The 15,661-nt window shown below is 35.7% G+C and overlaps 1 protein-coding gene across 1 annotated transcript in view; it reads left to right on the top strand.

Annotated features, from left to right (window-relative positions):
• LOC107730863 (FRAS1-related extracellular matrix protein 2-like) overlaps window positions 1-15,661 on the top strand; it is a 79,014-nt gene that overhangs the window by 55,818 nt on the left and 7,535 nt on the right. The window contains exons 7-18 of the mRNA XM_016541820.1: window positions 3,566-3,715; window positions 4,775-4,984; window positions 5,137-5,334; window positions 5,506-5,670; window positions 5,898-6,080; window positions 6,946-7,076; window positions 7,230-7,385; window positions 7,606-7,909; window positions 8,416-8,547; window positions 8,715-9,046; window positions 11,167-11,359; window positions 11,858-11,962. Coding sequence (XP_016397306.1) covers window positions 3,566-3,715; window positions 4,775-4,984; window positions 5,137-5,334; window positions 5,506-5,670; window positions 5,898-6,080; window positions 6,946-7,076; window positions 7,230-7,385; window positions 7,606-7,909; window positions 8,416-8,547; window positions 8,715-9,046; window positions 11,167-11,359; window positions 11,858-11,962 — 2,259 coding nt within the window. The remainder of the gene's footprint in view (window positions 1-3,565; window positions 3,716-4,774; window positions 4,985-5,136; window positions 5,335-5,505; window positions 5,671-5,897; window positions 6,081-6,945; window positions 7,077-7,229; window positions 7,386-7,605; window positions 7,910-8,415; window positions 8,548-8,714; window positions 9,047-11,166; window positions 11,360-11,857; window positions 11,963-15,661) is intronic.

Below are 15,661 nucleotides of genomic sequence, written 5' to 3'. Positions count from 1 at the left end.
ATATGTGTGTGTGTGTGTGTGTGTGTGTGTGTGTGTGTGTGTGTATGTATATATAATTTTATAGTTATATACATATTTATGTATTAAAATGTATTTTTTTTCTCCAAAATACAGTAAGTGGAAAATATCAGGGTGATTCAACTATTCTGGTATCATAATGAAGGAAAAGCCTCATTATAAGAAGAAAATACTTGACAAAATTATCTAAGAAAATCTGTTTAAAAATAAATTTTCTGTAACTGCATTAAGATATTGTTTGCTTGTTTGATAACTGCATTTTTTATTTATACATTTTAAAATATGTAAAAGAAAAAAATTATTTTCTTTATCATGGACATTCCTTTAAGCCATAACATTTTGAACTGAATCTCTCCCTCTGCTGATGAAACATTTACGGTCTGCATTGTGCGTGAGAAGAATCAGCAAACAGAACTCTGAAGCATAATTTTGATGTGCGAATTGATGTGCAGTTATTATCAGAAACTCTTCAGAGAGAAAACATTGACATCAAATAAACTGCCATGGTTGGGCATTATACACTAAACAATAATTTGGAAATAAGAAATATTTCATGGTTCAGAAATCATACTCGTCTTTGATTACATTTCCCTGTCTTTTGATTACATTTACTTTGGCTTTTTCCACCAGGAGGTTTAATTACAGTGAGGTGAGAGGAAGCTGTGCATTAATGTCTTGTGGGTCTGTCCTTGTGAAAGGTTTGCTGGCTGAAGTTACTTCGAAGAGCAGCTTTTGACCAAAGTGGTCAAATGTGCAGTGAAGTAAAATAGCACTTATAAGAGAGTGTCAGAGCGTACTATAGTGTACAGGCCAAATCATTCAAGTTTTGGAAAGATAATGCATTAGTGTGGCAGTCTGCAGTTCCTTTAAAAGAAAGAAAACCCTCAGTAGTTCAAATTTAGCCCACTAGCACCATGGCAGCCTGCCACATGGGTAACCTAATCCACTCAGTGAAGCGCCTGAGTTTGGGTTTGGGTCGTGTAGGAGCCAATGGTTTGCTTTTCAGTTAATGGACTGTGGTGCTTTGAAGCTCACTGTTTGTCCCTTTTATATATGAACCTTATCTGATTGTGGGAGCAGCGAGACACACACCAAAGCACACCCACACAACAAGCCAAACCAAAGCGCTTATTTCATATCACCTTCCGATCGCCCACAGTACTTTATGTCTCTGCAGGGACAGGCGCTGGCAGTGCCAAGGCACATCATGCAATTATATTTAATGTGTCTCCAAGACCTAGATAAAGCTAGAGATAACTGCCTCTGTTTTTCTGAAGTGTGCACTTTATAATGGGATTTTCACCATATGAACAATTTAGTCTTATTTTCACCCTTGGACTCGATCCTCTAGGCAGTGCCTAAAGATATCTTTGCCCCTTGAGAGCTTTAACACAACTTCACACGAAAGTAACGTGCATTTTATTGGAGGTAAAACACATCAACATTTTTGTGAGTTTGTTAAGTTTAGCCTTTGATCATTAATGAAAGTTAGTAATTTAGTAGTTTCAGCACATTAAACAGGAAATATAAAACACAATATTATTACTATTGCTCATTCTTAGGCAATAGTAATTAGTTGCATTGGGACGGCAAGTTTGGAATAGAAATGCACCACTTTTACTGCCGTTCACAAGTTTGGGGTTGGTACGATTTTTTTTTTTATGTTTCTGAAGGATGTCTTTTAAAATAAATGTTTGTATTTCAATATATTTTAAGATGTAATTTATTCCTGTGTCCGCAAAGCTGAATTTCCAGCATATTTTCCTTCAGAAATCATTGTAGTGTGCTGATTTGGAGCTCAAGAAACATTTTTTATTGTTATCCATGTTGAAAACAGTTGTATTACTTAATTTTTTTTAACCATTTTTAGGTTTATTTGATATAACAGGATTATTTGATGAATAGAAAGTTTAAAAGAACAACATTTATTAGAAATAAAAATATTTTGTTACCTTATAAATGGCTTTACTGTCACCTTTGATCAGTTTAATGCATTCCTGCTGAATAAAAATATAAATTTTCTTAAAAATGTTTAATAAAATATTTAATAATTATTAGAAAATCTTAATGACGCCAAACTTTTGTTTGTATGTATTTTTTAATTTAATTTAATTTAATTTAATTTAATTTAATTTAATTTAATTTGATTTGATTTGATTTGACATTACAAACTGTATGGTTATAAAACTGAGGATTTATAAATTTTTTAAGATTTGTTTTAAACCAAAAATGAAATTCTGTTATACTTGCTTGCCCTCATGTTATAACAAGCCTGTGTCTGTTTTTTTTTTTTTTAGTGCAGAATGTCCGAGGAGCTCTGTTCTTTCACGCTCACATTCAGTTCTAAACATTCAATCGTGTCACTTACTGATCAGTCACAAGACATGCCTTCAGACGTCAAACCTGCCATAATGTGGCATGAGATATTTGACAGAATTTTCATTTTTTCAGTGCACTCTTTCTGTCACTCAAACGCTTTTCTCTGTCCCCATCAGTATTTTCCTGTTTCACTTTTCATGGTTTCTGGGTTCATAATGTGAGAGTTAGAACTTGAATAACCCTTCAGTGGCAGGTAAAATCATTCAATAATGGGGCCTAACAAAAGCTCAAGTGGTTCCATTTTAAGCTTTTTAATGGAAAAATGTGCAATGATAACCAACCCATCAGCAAACACCTTGCATGACCTCATCATTGCATTCCATCCTAATGTGTCAACAGTTCAGTGTTGGTTTTGGGGTAAACATGGAACTCACTGTTTTTTTATCATGTTGCCTGTTGAGGCCTCCATGCCACACAAGAATAAAACGAGAGGAAAACAGTCTCATCACACATATTGTTTATTTTCCTTAGGCTTAGATGCGCTTCCTACCGTGGACGTATAGCAGCTTAAACTCCCTCAACACCCTCAATGTCTTACCCTCAATCAGATTCAGTACATGACACGGTGTCTTCCAAGAAAACACTTTTGGTAGCCGAGTGTGACATAGACATTTCAGCAGCAGATAGGGAGTTAGCGAGCTACGAACAAGGATTTGTCACTGGATTCTAAGTCGGGTAAAGTGTTAATTGCAGACAGACAGATCCATGCTAGCCCGTCTATCTCCACATCCCCCGTACCTTCTGTTAAAGCCACCTCAGACGGTTAAAGAGACAGTTCACCCAAAAATTAAAATTCTGTCATCATTTACGCACTCGTGTCATTCCAAACTTGTATGACTTTCTTTCCTGTGTGGAACACAAAAGATATTTTGTGAGAAAAAATTCATCCATACAAATATATAATATCAGTGTTGTTTTGGACCCCACTGACAGTGATTTACAGTGAAAAACAGTGTTTTGAAATATTTCCTTTTGTGTTAGAACTAGTCTAATTTTAGTATCATTGATATGCTATAATAATATTTTTTATAGTTTATTTTTATATTTTCTGTTTTCATTTTAATTTTTGTAATTTTGTGGTGTTTTGTCATTTTTAATAATATTTTTTTATATGTCAATGTATATTTTTATATATATCAAGCTTACATATATCTTTACTGTCCAACAGCACCAGTGTTTTACTTCGGAGAAACTGAGTACCATGTGGATGAGAGTGATGGTTATGTCGAAGTCCGGGTTTGGAGAACAGGAAGTGACCTTTCCAAAACCGGAACTGTCACAGTACGGTCTCGAAAAACTGAGCCTGTTTCAGCCGAAGGTATGTATCAGACAGATAGACAGATTGCGTCTGTCAGTTCCTAGTATTACATGTGCATACACATTCATATATAATTACTGTGTAAACATGTTCGGTTGATATAATAGATTGTCTAGCTTGTATTTCAAGAAATCTACACCTTGAGACAATAATATGTTGCTGCAGGCCCAGATGACAAGAGCCTATCCTATGACTTACTGACAAGATGTAAACACGACTAGGTCTTCAGAGCCTCTATCTAACATGATCTAGAAATACTAATGTTGTACAAACATCCACATGTAGTCTTTTGAACACTCTTCAGATTGTTGAAAGCCTCTATTTATGGGTTGTCTTAGTTGACACAATTTACTCGTTGAGTCAGACTATCAACTTTCTGGTTCACGTTGTAGCTCATTCTGGCCAGGAACAGTCCAGTCGTGTTCAACCACAGTTTTATTCATCAAGTCAGTGAATTTGAAATCAATGTCACCACAATAATAGGCCTGCATGTAACTAAGTGGCAGCTCATTCAAACAATGGCACACACTGTAAAAAAAAATCCTTGTGGAAAATAATTTCAGTTTATTCAGTAAAAAATAAACATTATTTGTGAAGGTTAAAACAAATTTGATTAAAATTAAATCAAATTAATCTACAAAAATGGCTTGACAAAATACACTTTATTCTATTTTTATTATTATTTTACTAATAATAATCACTGTTATATATTCATTTTTACTAAGATAATTTTTTTTTTAAATGCAGTAATGCATTATGGCATTTCTGCTACAAATTCAGTGCGTTTAAGGACTGAGTACATAGCAGTAAACCCACCTACTGTATATGATAATTATAAATAAACTAATCATCAGTACAGCAAGTCAAAAATATAAAGTCTAACCACAAATGAGTTCTCTCAAAAAAGTTGGTCAGTCCTGCACTTGAGAGAGATACAGGGAGAGACATTTATTTTCCCACTGTATATTTACCTATGAGGGTAATTTATTCTTGTGCCATTGATATTTCTGGAATATTTTCTCCATTAACTTACTAACATTCTGTGAACCTTTAACACAGCTGGTGTGGACTATGTTGGGATCAGTAAGAACCTAGACTTTTCCCCGGGCGTCAACATGCAGACGTTCAAGGTTACAATCCTGGATGACCTGGGGCAGCCATTGCTGGAGGGTCCAGAGAAGTTTGAGCTGGTTCTCCGTATGCCCATGAACGGCATATTGGGTGAACCAGGAAAAGCTACAATCTACATCAACGACTCCATCTCAGATTGTGAGTGATCTTGCACTAAACCTTAAAAGGGCTAAATCAAGTATACAATTGTATTCACAATATCTTATTGACACAAACAGTAAGACTGTTAAAAAAAGATTTGGGTTTGAATGTAAGACTTGTTTTTTTGTTTTGTTTTGTTTTGTTTTTAGTGCCCAAGGTGCAATTCCGAGATCCTTCATACACGGGTAATGAGAATGATGGACAGATATCTGCTCTTGTGTACCGGAGTGGAGATTTGAGCTACAAATCCAGTGTGCGGTGCTACAGCCGTCAAGGCTCGGCCCAAGTCATGATGGACTTCAACGAGAGGCCAAACACAGACGTCTCCGCCATTGTCTTTTTACCAGGTATTATTTTTGGTCTTATTATTAAGAGTGTTTGTCTCTATAAAAGAGCTATAAAATAAGTTTTATTCTGAAGGAAATCCGTTTATTTTTTCTAAGTAATTCTTTCCCAATTTGAAGCGTTGACATTTTTATGCATACTGAACAACAACTCCCTATTGATTGCTTGTGTAGGAGAGGTGGAGAAGTCTTGTGTCCTCATCCTCGTGGATGACACCGAACATGAGGAAGACGAGGAGCTGAGATTGGTGCTGGGAAGCCCCAAGAGTGAGTCTCCTTTTGGGGCCTCTATAGGGGGTCAGAACGAGACACTCATCAAGATAAAGGATGATGCTGACAGTAAGACTTTTATCTCCCACTTTCTCACCTACTTGTGTTCACTTGCAATTGCTGTTAAAGGTGTATAGAAAAACTTAAAAGTGCTTTACAAAATAGTATGATCTGGACTAGAAGATACAAAACTGATCATCAGTCTGTGTAAGGTGATTGGACGATATCAGCCCTGACTGAAGTGATATTTTGGTGCTGACATACATCTCTCCTTTCCCACGATCCTCTTTCCCCAGAGGCCATTATCAGGTTTGGAGCAGCCAAGTTCAGTGTCAGTGAACCCAGTGAGTCAGGGCAAATCTCAGTGGTGAGGATCCCGGTCCAGAGGACAGGAGACACATCTAAAGTGTCTGTGGTGCGGGTCCACACAAAGGATGGCTCGGCTTCCTCTGGAGAAGATTACCATCCCATCTCTGAAGGTGGGTTCAAACACAACATCATAGCATGGTTTTGTAAGAACAGCTCACTGGGGAATCTCACAAAACCTCCCAAGGACATGCCCAGATCATATTTTACTCCATAATCATTATTTTTAACTAACAAAATCTGTTGCTCAAAGAATAAGCTCATTTTAGGACCATTTGTTATTATTATTATTTTATTTTTTATTTATTTGATTATTTTTTCGCATTATTTTCATACTATAAAACATTATAAAACATAGAATTTTTATTACTGTAACAAATGTTTTAAGTATTATACATCATAATAGTATTTGTGTTATATTTATCTAATATATGATCATTTAAATATAAAAAATACTACTATGAATATAGTTATTTTCCATTTACTTTATGCATATTTAAATAAAAACCTTTATAATTGTATAATTGTTATTTGCCTAATTTATGCTGATCTAAATAAAAAATCGTATTTGTATTTTTTTTACTCTAGTGCTGTTAAAAATGACTGCATTACGATAATGAGAATGAATGAGAATCATCACTGAGAATAACAGTTTTTACAAAACTAAAATATCTGAACACATTGAGTAATGAGAATTTGGGCAGAAAATGGCTTTCATTTTATGAAAATAATGTTACAATGTAAAAATCCTGATGGTCATAAAATAGACTTCATTTTCTAAAAGGAAAATATAATTTTTTTTTTCTTTTCAATTTGGGAGCAAATCATGAGCCGGACATGTTTTTGTAAGATTCACTTTTACATATGTGTTGTCCCTCACTGGTTATTTATCACACTTTAAAAAAAGACATTGTAATGTACAGTACATATAAAACATGACCAGAATCAAATAAGAAACTGACAATTTCCCAATTGCAGATGTGGAGTTTAAAGAAGGAGAGACTGAGCACATTGTGGAGGTGGAAATTCTGTATGATGGTGTGCGAGAGATGAGAGAGGCCTTCACTGTCCACCTCAAACCTGATGAGAATATGGTAGCAGAGATTCAGGTACTCCACAATATGGGGGGGAAAAGTATATGCCAAAAACCTGTCTGTGTATAATCTGCCTGTGCTCTATCAGTAGTATTATACCTGTTTTTATTCGATTACCAATGAGGGATCCACACTGTGTTCATTTTTGCTTCTTTTCCAAATCTTCAGGTAACCAAAGCCATCATTTACATTGAAGAGACGAACAGTATGGCCGATGTGACCTTTCCCGCCGTGCCAGTAGTGGTGTCTCTCTTGCAGTACGATGATACAAGCAGCACTAGAGATACTCAGCCAGTCGCAGGATATCCTGTAGTCTGTGTTACGGTAGGTTCCCTACATAGGGAAAGAATGTGCGAAAAATAGTGAATTTGGACACAGTAAATGAACTTGCTTAACAAAAATAAAACAACATTAGTTCAGATTGGAATGCATTTACAAAAATAAACTAAATATAAAATAAACAAAAAATATAACAGTTTATTTAAACCCTATATGATTTGTATTTATTTATTATATGAATTATATATTTATATATATATTTTAGTCATGCAACCCCAAGTATCCTGACTTTGACCGAACGGGCTCCATCTGTGTTGCTGAGCACATCAATAACACCCTGACCCGGTACCGCTGGCTGGTCAGCGCCCCGACAGGACCTGACGGTGTGACCAGCCCCATGAAGGAAGTGGATTTTGACACCTTCTTCACTTCCTCCAAAACGATCACATTAGACTCAGTGTATTTCCAGGCAGGCTCGCGTGTGCAGTGTGCAGCCCGGGCTGTCAACTCTAATGGGGATGAAGGCCTGGAGCTCACCAGCCCCATAGTCTCCATCAGTCAGGAAGACGGTGAGTTTAGTGCATCTCAGAATTAACACCAATATTAGACTACTTCTGGGCACATAAATGAGATGAAAAGAAGAGTAGTTGTCTGATTTTTTTTTTCTTTAGAGTTTTTCACCATTTGATCCTGATAAAAATCCAAATTGTCTTCTTGCTATGCTATTTTTCAGGACTGTTATCATTTTCACAGCCACTTTTTTTGGCAGTAATCTGTATGATAATATCTAAAAGTTTAGTTTTTTTCTTCAGTTTTTTCCTCCAAAGTCCACTTATAATGTTAGTAAAATTTTCTTGTACCAAACCCATCATTTTTACAGTGTAATTCACACCCAATAATCCACTCATTTCCCAATTGATAGAATCAAGTCTTGTCTTAAAAAAAAATTCTGATTGAATATCCTATTTCGCTCAGAAATTGGATTGTAAACATTGGTTCATGTTGACTTAACTGTGTTTTTCCTAATGATGTGGCTCCTCCTGCTGTTTATTTATTTTTTTCCTTTTGTCATCAGGAATGTGCCAGCCTCGTGTTGTTGGCACAGTTGGAGCTGAGCCTTTCTCTGCCAGGCTGCGCTACACTGGAGCAGAAGATCCAGACCACCCAAACCTCATTAAACTGACTGTTACCATGCCACATATTGACGGTCAGTGCACATGCACACCAATTTTACCATAGTGAAAGGCAGATTTGGCTGCATAAAAACTGCATGCATATTAATTGTAAAATTAGAAAGGATTAAAAAATGCTGTTCACTTTCTGTGTCAGATCAGATGCATACATGTTAAATCATTTTCCTCATTCCCTCGATAGGAATGTTACCTGTAGTCTCCACTCGGGCACTCTCCAACTTTGAGCTGACCCTGAGTCCAGATGGCACACGTGTAGGAAACCATCGCTGCTCTAACCTGCTGGACTACACAGAGGTGCGGACACGCTACGGCTTCATCACAGACACCACCCGCAATCCAGATGCCATCGGCGGGACTGCGCCCTACCAGTACAGCACGGCCCTCAGGGGCCAAAACACCCTACGATTCTACCGAAACATGCACCTGGAGGCGTGCTTGTGGGAGTTTGTCAGCTACTATGACATGTCTGAACTGCTCAATGATTGCGGAGGGACCATCGGAACAGATGGACAGGTGAGGAAAGAGACGGAAACTATTTTTTTAATAATGACATAACAGCAAGCGTTTAGCACCAACCAAATAGGAAGTTACAGTATATTTCAGGGGTCTCCAAACTCGGTCCTGGAGGGCCGGTGTCCTGCAGAGTTTAGCTCCAACTTGCCTCAACACACCTGCCTGGAAGTTTCTAGTATGCCTAGTAAGACCTTGATTAGCTGGTTCAGGTGTGTTTGATTAGGGTTGGAGCTAAACTCTGCAGGAAACCGGCCCCCCAGTACAGAGTTTGGAGACCCCTGGTGTATGTACTAGTGTTCAAAAGATTTTTTTTTTCTTTTTTGAAATAAATTATTACCTTTGTTCAACAAGGACACATTAAATTAATCAAAAGTAAAGATTTTTATAATATTACAAACAATTTATATATTAAAAAAATGATTACCTTTTTTTTTTTTTACCTTTCTAGTAATCAAAGAATCCTGAAAAAACATATCACATTTTCTACAAAAATCTAATAGTGCATCTGTTTTCAGCTGTGATAATGCTTAGAATGCAGCAAATCAGCAAATTAGAATGATTTTTGAAGGATCTTGTGACACTGTAGACTGGAGTAATGCCTGCTGAAAATTCAGCTTTGCATTACAGGAATAAATTACACTTATATTCAAATAGAAAAAGTTATTTTAAATTGAAGAAAAAATATTTCACAATATTTCGTTTTTACTGTATTTTTTATCAAATAAATGCAGCCTTGGTGAGTTCGTTAAAAACATTTTAAAAATCTTACTGACACCAACTTTTGAACAGAAGCGTAAGTACCTTTAAATGTACCTTTAAAATATGTTGTGCCCTTAAAAGGGCTTAACATGTCCTTGTTTTGTTTCAGTGTCAGTTTAGGAATTTATTCAATCGTTTTAAGGTTTAGACTCCTGCACTTGATATATGGATTCCTAGTCTTTGCCAAAGATATGAAAGGAAATACTTTTTTCACAGTTGTGAGATCACATCAATACATTATACTGTGGCTGACCGTTTTAGCTTATTGGCAAAGGCATTTGCTTTATGTACCTCTAGTCCACCCTTTAAGCAGCTCACTATTTGTCTTTCTCCCACAATGAGTCAAAACTGACCTTTAGATCATAAAAAGCATCTTGTTTTTTTCTGTCCTCCCCTTTAAACAGCTAGCTAGAAGACTGTAGCCCTTTAAACAAGCTTTAGACAACTGTTTACATGCCTGTTTGAGAGAGTCGTTTGTCTTCACCATGGACACATGCTATGTTGGTTTACTCTGCTGTTAATTAAAGTGGACTGGTGTCATTAAACGGAGATGGATGGGTGTACAGGCCACATTAAGTTCAGTGAAGTTGATCGGTGAAGTTATCCAAAACATTTTCCTGGAGAGTTAGCAGTTAGTGGATAGCAGTTAAAGTCAAAGTCAGCCGTCATTTTTAGCACATTGCATGGCAATGGATAAAAACGTAAGTTAATTCAAGTTTACTACAAAGATTTTAGGATTTTTAGGAAACTATTAAAAGTTTTTAGGATACTACTAAAAGTTTGTGATTCTGACCGAGTTTCAAGTTTTTGATTCAATTCATTAATGATAATTTTTTAGGATAAACTGAGGGTATGCAGAGTTTGTTTAAAGCAAGAGCAACATCACCATCTTCTGGTGACACGTGTATATACATTAATTCCAGATACATACAGTATGGGTTTTTGCCTTTTTTTTTTACCTAATTAAGATTTTAATTGGTAACCAAAGTATATGTGTAATAATCATGAGGTTAAAAGTCTAGCTATTACTACTGTGCTAAAAGATTTGAAACAGTTCACCCAGCAATCACAGAATGTTGTCCCAACATTAGCATATGGTTCCATTTTTTGGGAACCAAAAAATAACATTCTATGTAGGTTTGTTTATTTGTAACCAGAAACTAATTTGTTTGTGTGTGTGTGTGTGTGTGTGTGTGTTTGTGCAACAACCTAAAGAGAACCTATAGAACATTCTCTAATAGTTATTTTTAGGATTTATTTTTATAACCATAAAGTAACCTTCCCAAAAGCATATAATAACTACACATAGTTAGCTGGGTAGTTATTAAACGCTAAAGTATTGACCTTTCTGTCCTGTGTAGGTGCTGAACCTGGTGCAGTCTTACGTGACCCTGCGTGTGCCCTTGCACGTGTCATATGTCTTCCATTCGCCAGTCGGTGCTGGTGGTTGGCAGCACTTTGACCTGCAGTCTGAGCTGCGTCTCACTTTTGTTTACGATACTGCCATCTTGTGGAGAGATGGCATTGGTAGTCCACCGGAGGCTGAATTACAAGGCAAGACAGCATGTTTTTCCTTTATTTGAATGAAAAACAGTGTGTAATAAATCTTGCGATATTTTTGGACTACTTTAAATTGTTTTTTCATAGTACTTACACTACTGTTCACAAGTTTGAGGTCAGTAAAAAAAAATTATGTTTTTATGGTGAGCTTCTTATGTTGACAAAGGCTGCTTTTATTTAATCATAAATACAGTAAAACATAATATTATGAAATATTTTTGCAATTTAAAAATGGCTGCTTTCCATTTTAATATATTTTAAAATGGAATTTATTTATGTGATGGCATCACTGAATTTTCAGTCTTCAGTGTCACATGATCCTTAGGAAATAGATTTTTTTCGTAACATTAGAAATGCCTTTACTATAAATTTTTTGACCAATTGAATGCATCCTTGTTAAATAAAACTATTAATTTCTTAAACAATATTACTGACCCCAAAAGTTTGGACGATAGTGTATATGGATTTTTTCCTTTTGTGGATTTATTTTAGGTGCCCTCTATCCTACAAGAATGCGCATTAACGAACAAGGCCGTTTGGTCGTCAACTTCCGTACAGAAGCACGATTTCGGGGACTCTTTGTCACTGCACATTCAGGTGTGTTATTAAACCTATTAAATATACTACAAGTACCTTTAAATATACTGCAGGTACCTGTAAATGATTTAATCTGATTCTAATAATTATTTTTAATTCACATCTTCATTAAAGCAATTATACAATTGGACGAAACTCACAAACACTGTCAAAAAATTAACTGGTCTATTTCACTCAAAAATTATGGTTGGAACACAAGGAATTATGTTTTGAATATAGAAAATGAAGCTTATTTTTGGACCAGAAATTGTTGTTTGACATTTATATATTAGGATTTTAATTAAAATTACAATTATTTAAACCAAGGGTCTTCAACCGGTGGTCCACATCCCCTAGGGGGTCCGCAGCGGTTAACCAATTAATGTTTGATCACAAATAATTTTTTGTTAAAAAATAAAATAAAACATGGGTAAAAAACATCACAAAGTCAGTTTTAAATATAAGCACCCTGAATGCTCCATTGAGTTTTTGAGTTTGAGAGAATGTGAAATGTTCCTATTTACAGCGTGTTTTTGCAGCGGTGAGACATTTAGACAATCACAGACATGTTTGTTGATCTCTTTTGAACGCAATGGCCAATCAGAGATGTTTGAAGTGGAAATCAGTTTACTAAATAATGTAACCTTGACTGACTGCGTCACTTCCACTTTAATATGTAGCTCTGCTTGACACATTTTGTATCAGGGGGTCCCTGCTCCATGTCTCTGTCACCTAAGGGGTCCGAACCCTGAAAAACGTTGAAGACCCCTGATTTAAACTGTAAAGTACCAAACACTTCTGTATGCGCATTGTAATGTTGTCTATGCCAACCAGACATTGGTGGGCGGAGCTAGTTTAAATAGAATCTCGCAACAAGGTGGGTTATTGGCCCTTTATGTAAATAGACACTCCGATGTAGTATTTGTACATATACAAAACTTTATATTTAAAACATTAATCTCATTACATTGTTATTATGAATTTAAATGCATTCATGACAGTCTGTAAATATACCTAAATGCAACTTTTGTGTGCCAACTCTGTTGTGCAAAGATTCATTTTGTTCTGGTAACTTACTTTTCCTGATTGTGTCTTATTATTCTAATTGAATTTATTGTTTTAATAAAAAACATTTTTAAAGTTTATATATACAAATGTATCAATTTGACATAAAAGATGACACACATTTAATACGGTTAGACAAATGCCATTATAAAGGTTGAAAAAAAGTCCCTGCAAACCACTTTAAGAAGTCAAATATCGCCTCGTAATGAGAAGATTAATTTCTGTCATTGATCAGGAGGTGCTCCTAAATTTTTGAATGTGCTCCTAAAAAGAGATGCAGCATGTAGTAATGATACATTTTACAAACTAATTGCAAATGTTTGTACAAAGTGTAATCTATTAAATATAATCTACAAATCATGCAATACTGTACCGCTATATAAGAAGTGTCTGTGTAACATGTTTATTAATTGAATGTCTAGTTCGTGAACGAATCGTTCAAAAGAATGTTACTCCTGTAACTCCAGCTGCGCTGAAACTTGCTGTGCAGACTGAGAGAACCGATGAGTATGAGCCGCTGATATACTGAGCATGCGTGTCCTACCAAACGAACAGTAGCCTTTACCCCTTTCTCAAATCAAGCCGATCTCAGATGCCTGTCTGTGTGACGTCACAAAAACAGGCCCCTCCCACGATAGTTTGATTGACAGTGGCGTTTCAGCACAGACTGGACTGGAGTCTTACCTTAGACCCGGCCTGAGTGAGCTGTCATCAGTCCGCCAGTGTTTCACCGCCGGAGCAGATGTAGACAAGAATGACTCCTAAGCGATTGAGGTGTTCTGTTGTTGGATGTATTAATGAACATAGCAGTCGTCATTTACTCACAACATCTGAGCCGCTGAAGACGTGGATAACCAAACTATGTTACAGACTTTTCATTAAGACCCTAAAGCAGTGTTACTCATTTTTTCAATTCATTTTCAATTTGTCAAAGTTTGGGTGAATAAATCAAAAGTAGGTCATTACACTTGAATCAAATCGCAATATTGACTGGTATCTGTAAATTTTAAGCTGCAAAAATAACATTTAAATATGAATCCTGCATGTCTCTTTATGAATGAATGGCACAGACGCGTGGTTTCATTTACTTTTCATACTTTGCAGTAAAAGTGGCTCTCCTATTAACTTTGTCCTATAAGTGCGGCTCTCGTGAAAAAAATAGTGAAGATCACTGCCCTAAAGAATCATATCAACTTGTGGAAAATGGGCATCCGATGACCCCTTTAAGCTTTATGAGCTGGATTTCTGTACGGTTACGGTTCTGTTACGGTTTCTGTAAAAAGTTGATGAAGACTTTCTTTATTTTTATTTTTTATCTTTAAGACATCCGCGTTTACACATCAGTGCCAGTATTGGGTGCTTTTACAAACTGTAAATGTAAGAAGTTTATCCAAGATGATGATGATGATGGTTATTGATATTTATCTTAAGTTATGATTACAAATTACTTTATTTGAATGTTTTTGAATATATTTTCATTTGCCGGGATGATAGAATTGATGTCATTACATGAGGATGTAAAAGAACCGGTGAACCATTTTTTTGAACCAGTTCATTGAAACGAACTATCCAAAAGAACCAGACTTCCCATCACTAAATTGTAGGGCTTGTTTTTATGAAGGGCTTATTAGAGACCATTACTAATAATTTTTTATTAAAAACAGAGGTCATTAATGATGCTTACATTGTCACATGTGCAAATTCCTACACAATGTATCATTCATTTGTTTTGATACCCAAAAAAAAAACATATGATTTGGAGGAAATATGAAATAAGTTTAATTTTATTATAGATTATAAAAGTTTTTATAATTAAATACATCTGAAAGGTCATCTAAAAAGGTCATTTCTGTTTTAATATGTTTTTCTGAATGTCTGAATGAGTTTCTTCATCTATTTGCCACATTGTTGTATGCTGTATAGCTGTGTGTTGCGATCACTTGTCTTGTATATTTTTTTCATTTGGTCAAATAACATTTTAAGATGTCATATGGTCATTTTACAATGAGCCCCACCTTTGGGGCATGTTGTCACATTTCACTTCCATTATTTTGGGGTAAATAAAGAAAAAGTATACACTGTAATTATGAAACAAAAACATATTTGTACCAGATAAGTGTGAATTTATGAGTAAACAAATTATTCTCTGAACCCCATGTGGATTTACACAAACTGAGAAAGTCAAAAAGCATTAGGTTGTGCCCCACTCTCCCCTACATTATTCAAATATACACATTTCATGTGATAGCACAAATAAATGAAAAGCCATCTGCACATGCTGTTGCATATTTAATAACTTTGGAGACAGTTTACTGACAATTTGCCGTTTGATCCGTTATAGGCTATCAAGGAGCTCTACGGTTTAAAGGGATACTCCACCCTAAAATGAACATTTTGTCATTAATCACTTATCCCCATGTCGTTCCAAACCCATAAAAGCTTTGTTCGTCTTCGGAACACAATTTAAGATATTTTGGATGAAAACCGGGAAGCTTGTGACTGTCCTATTGACTGCCTAGTAAATTACACTGTCAAGGTCCAGAAAAGTATGAAAGACATCGTCAAAATAGTCCATCTGCCATCAGTGGTTCAACAGTAACGTTATGAAGCGACGAGAATACTTTTTGTACACGAAGAAAACAAAAATAACGACTT

The sequence above is a fragment of the Sinocyclocheilus rhinocerous genome, unplaced genomic scaffold (assembly GCF_001515625.1).
Source record: "Sinocyclocheilus rhinocerous isolate Xijiao unplaced genomic scaffold, SAMN03320098_v1.1 scaffold938, whole genome shotgun sequence".
In the NCBI taxonomy this organism is placed as follows: domain Eukaryota; kingdom Metazoa; phylum Chordata; class Actinopteri; order Cypriniformes; family Cyprinidae; genus Sinocyclocheilus; species Sinocyclocheilus rhinocerous.
This window is presented reverse-complemented; position numbering and strand designations above follow the sequence as displayed.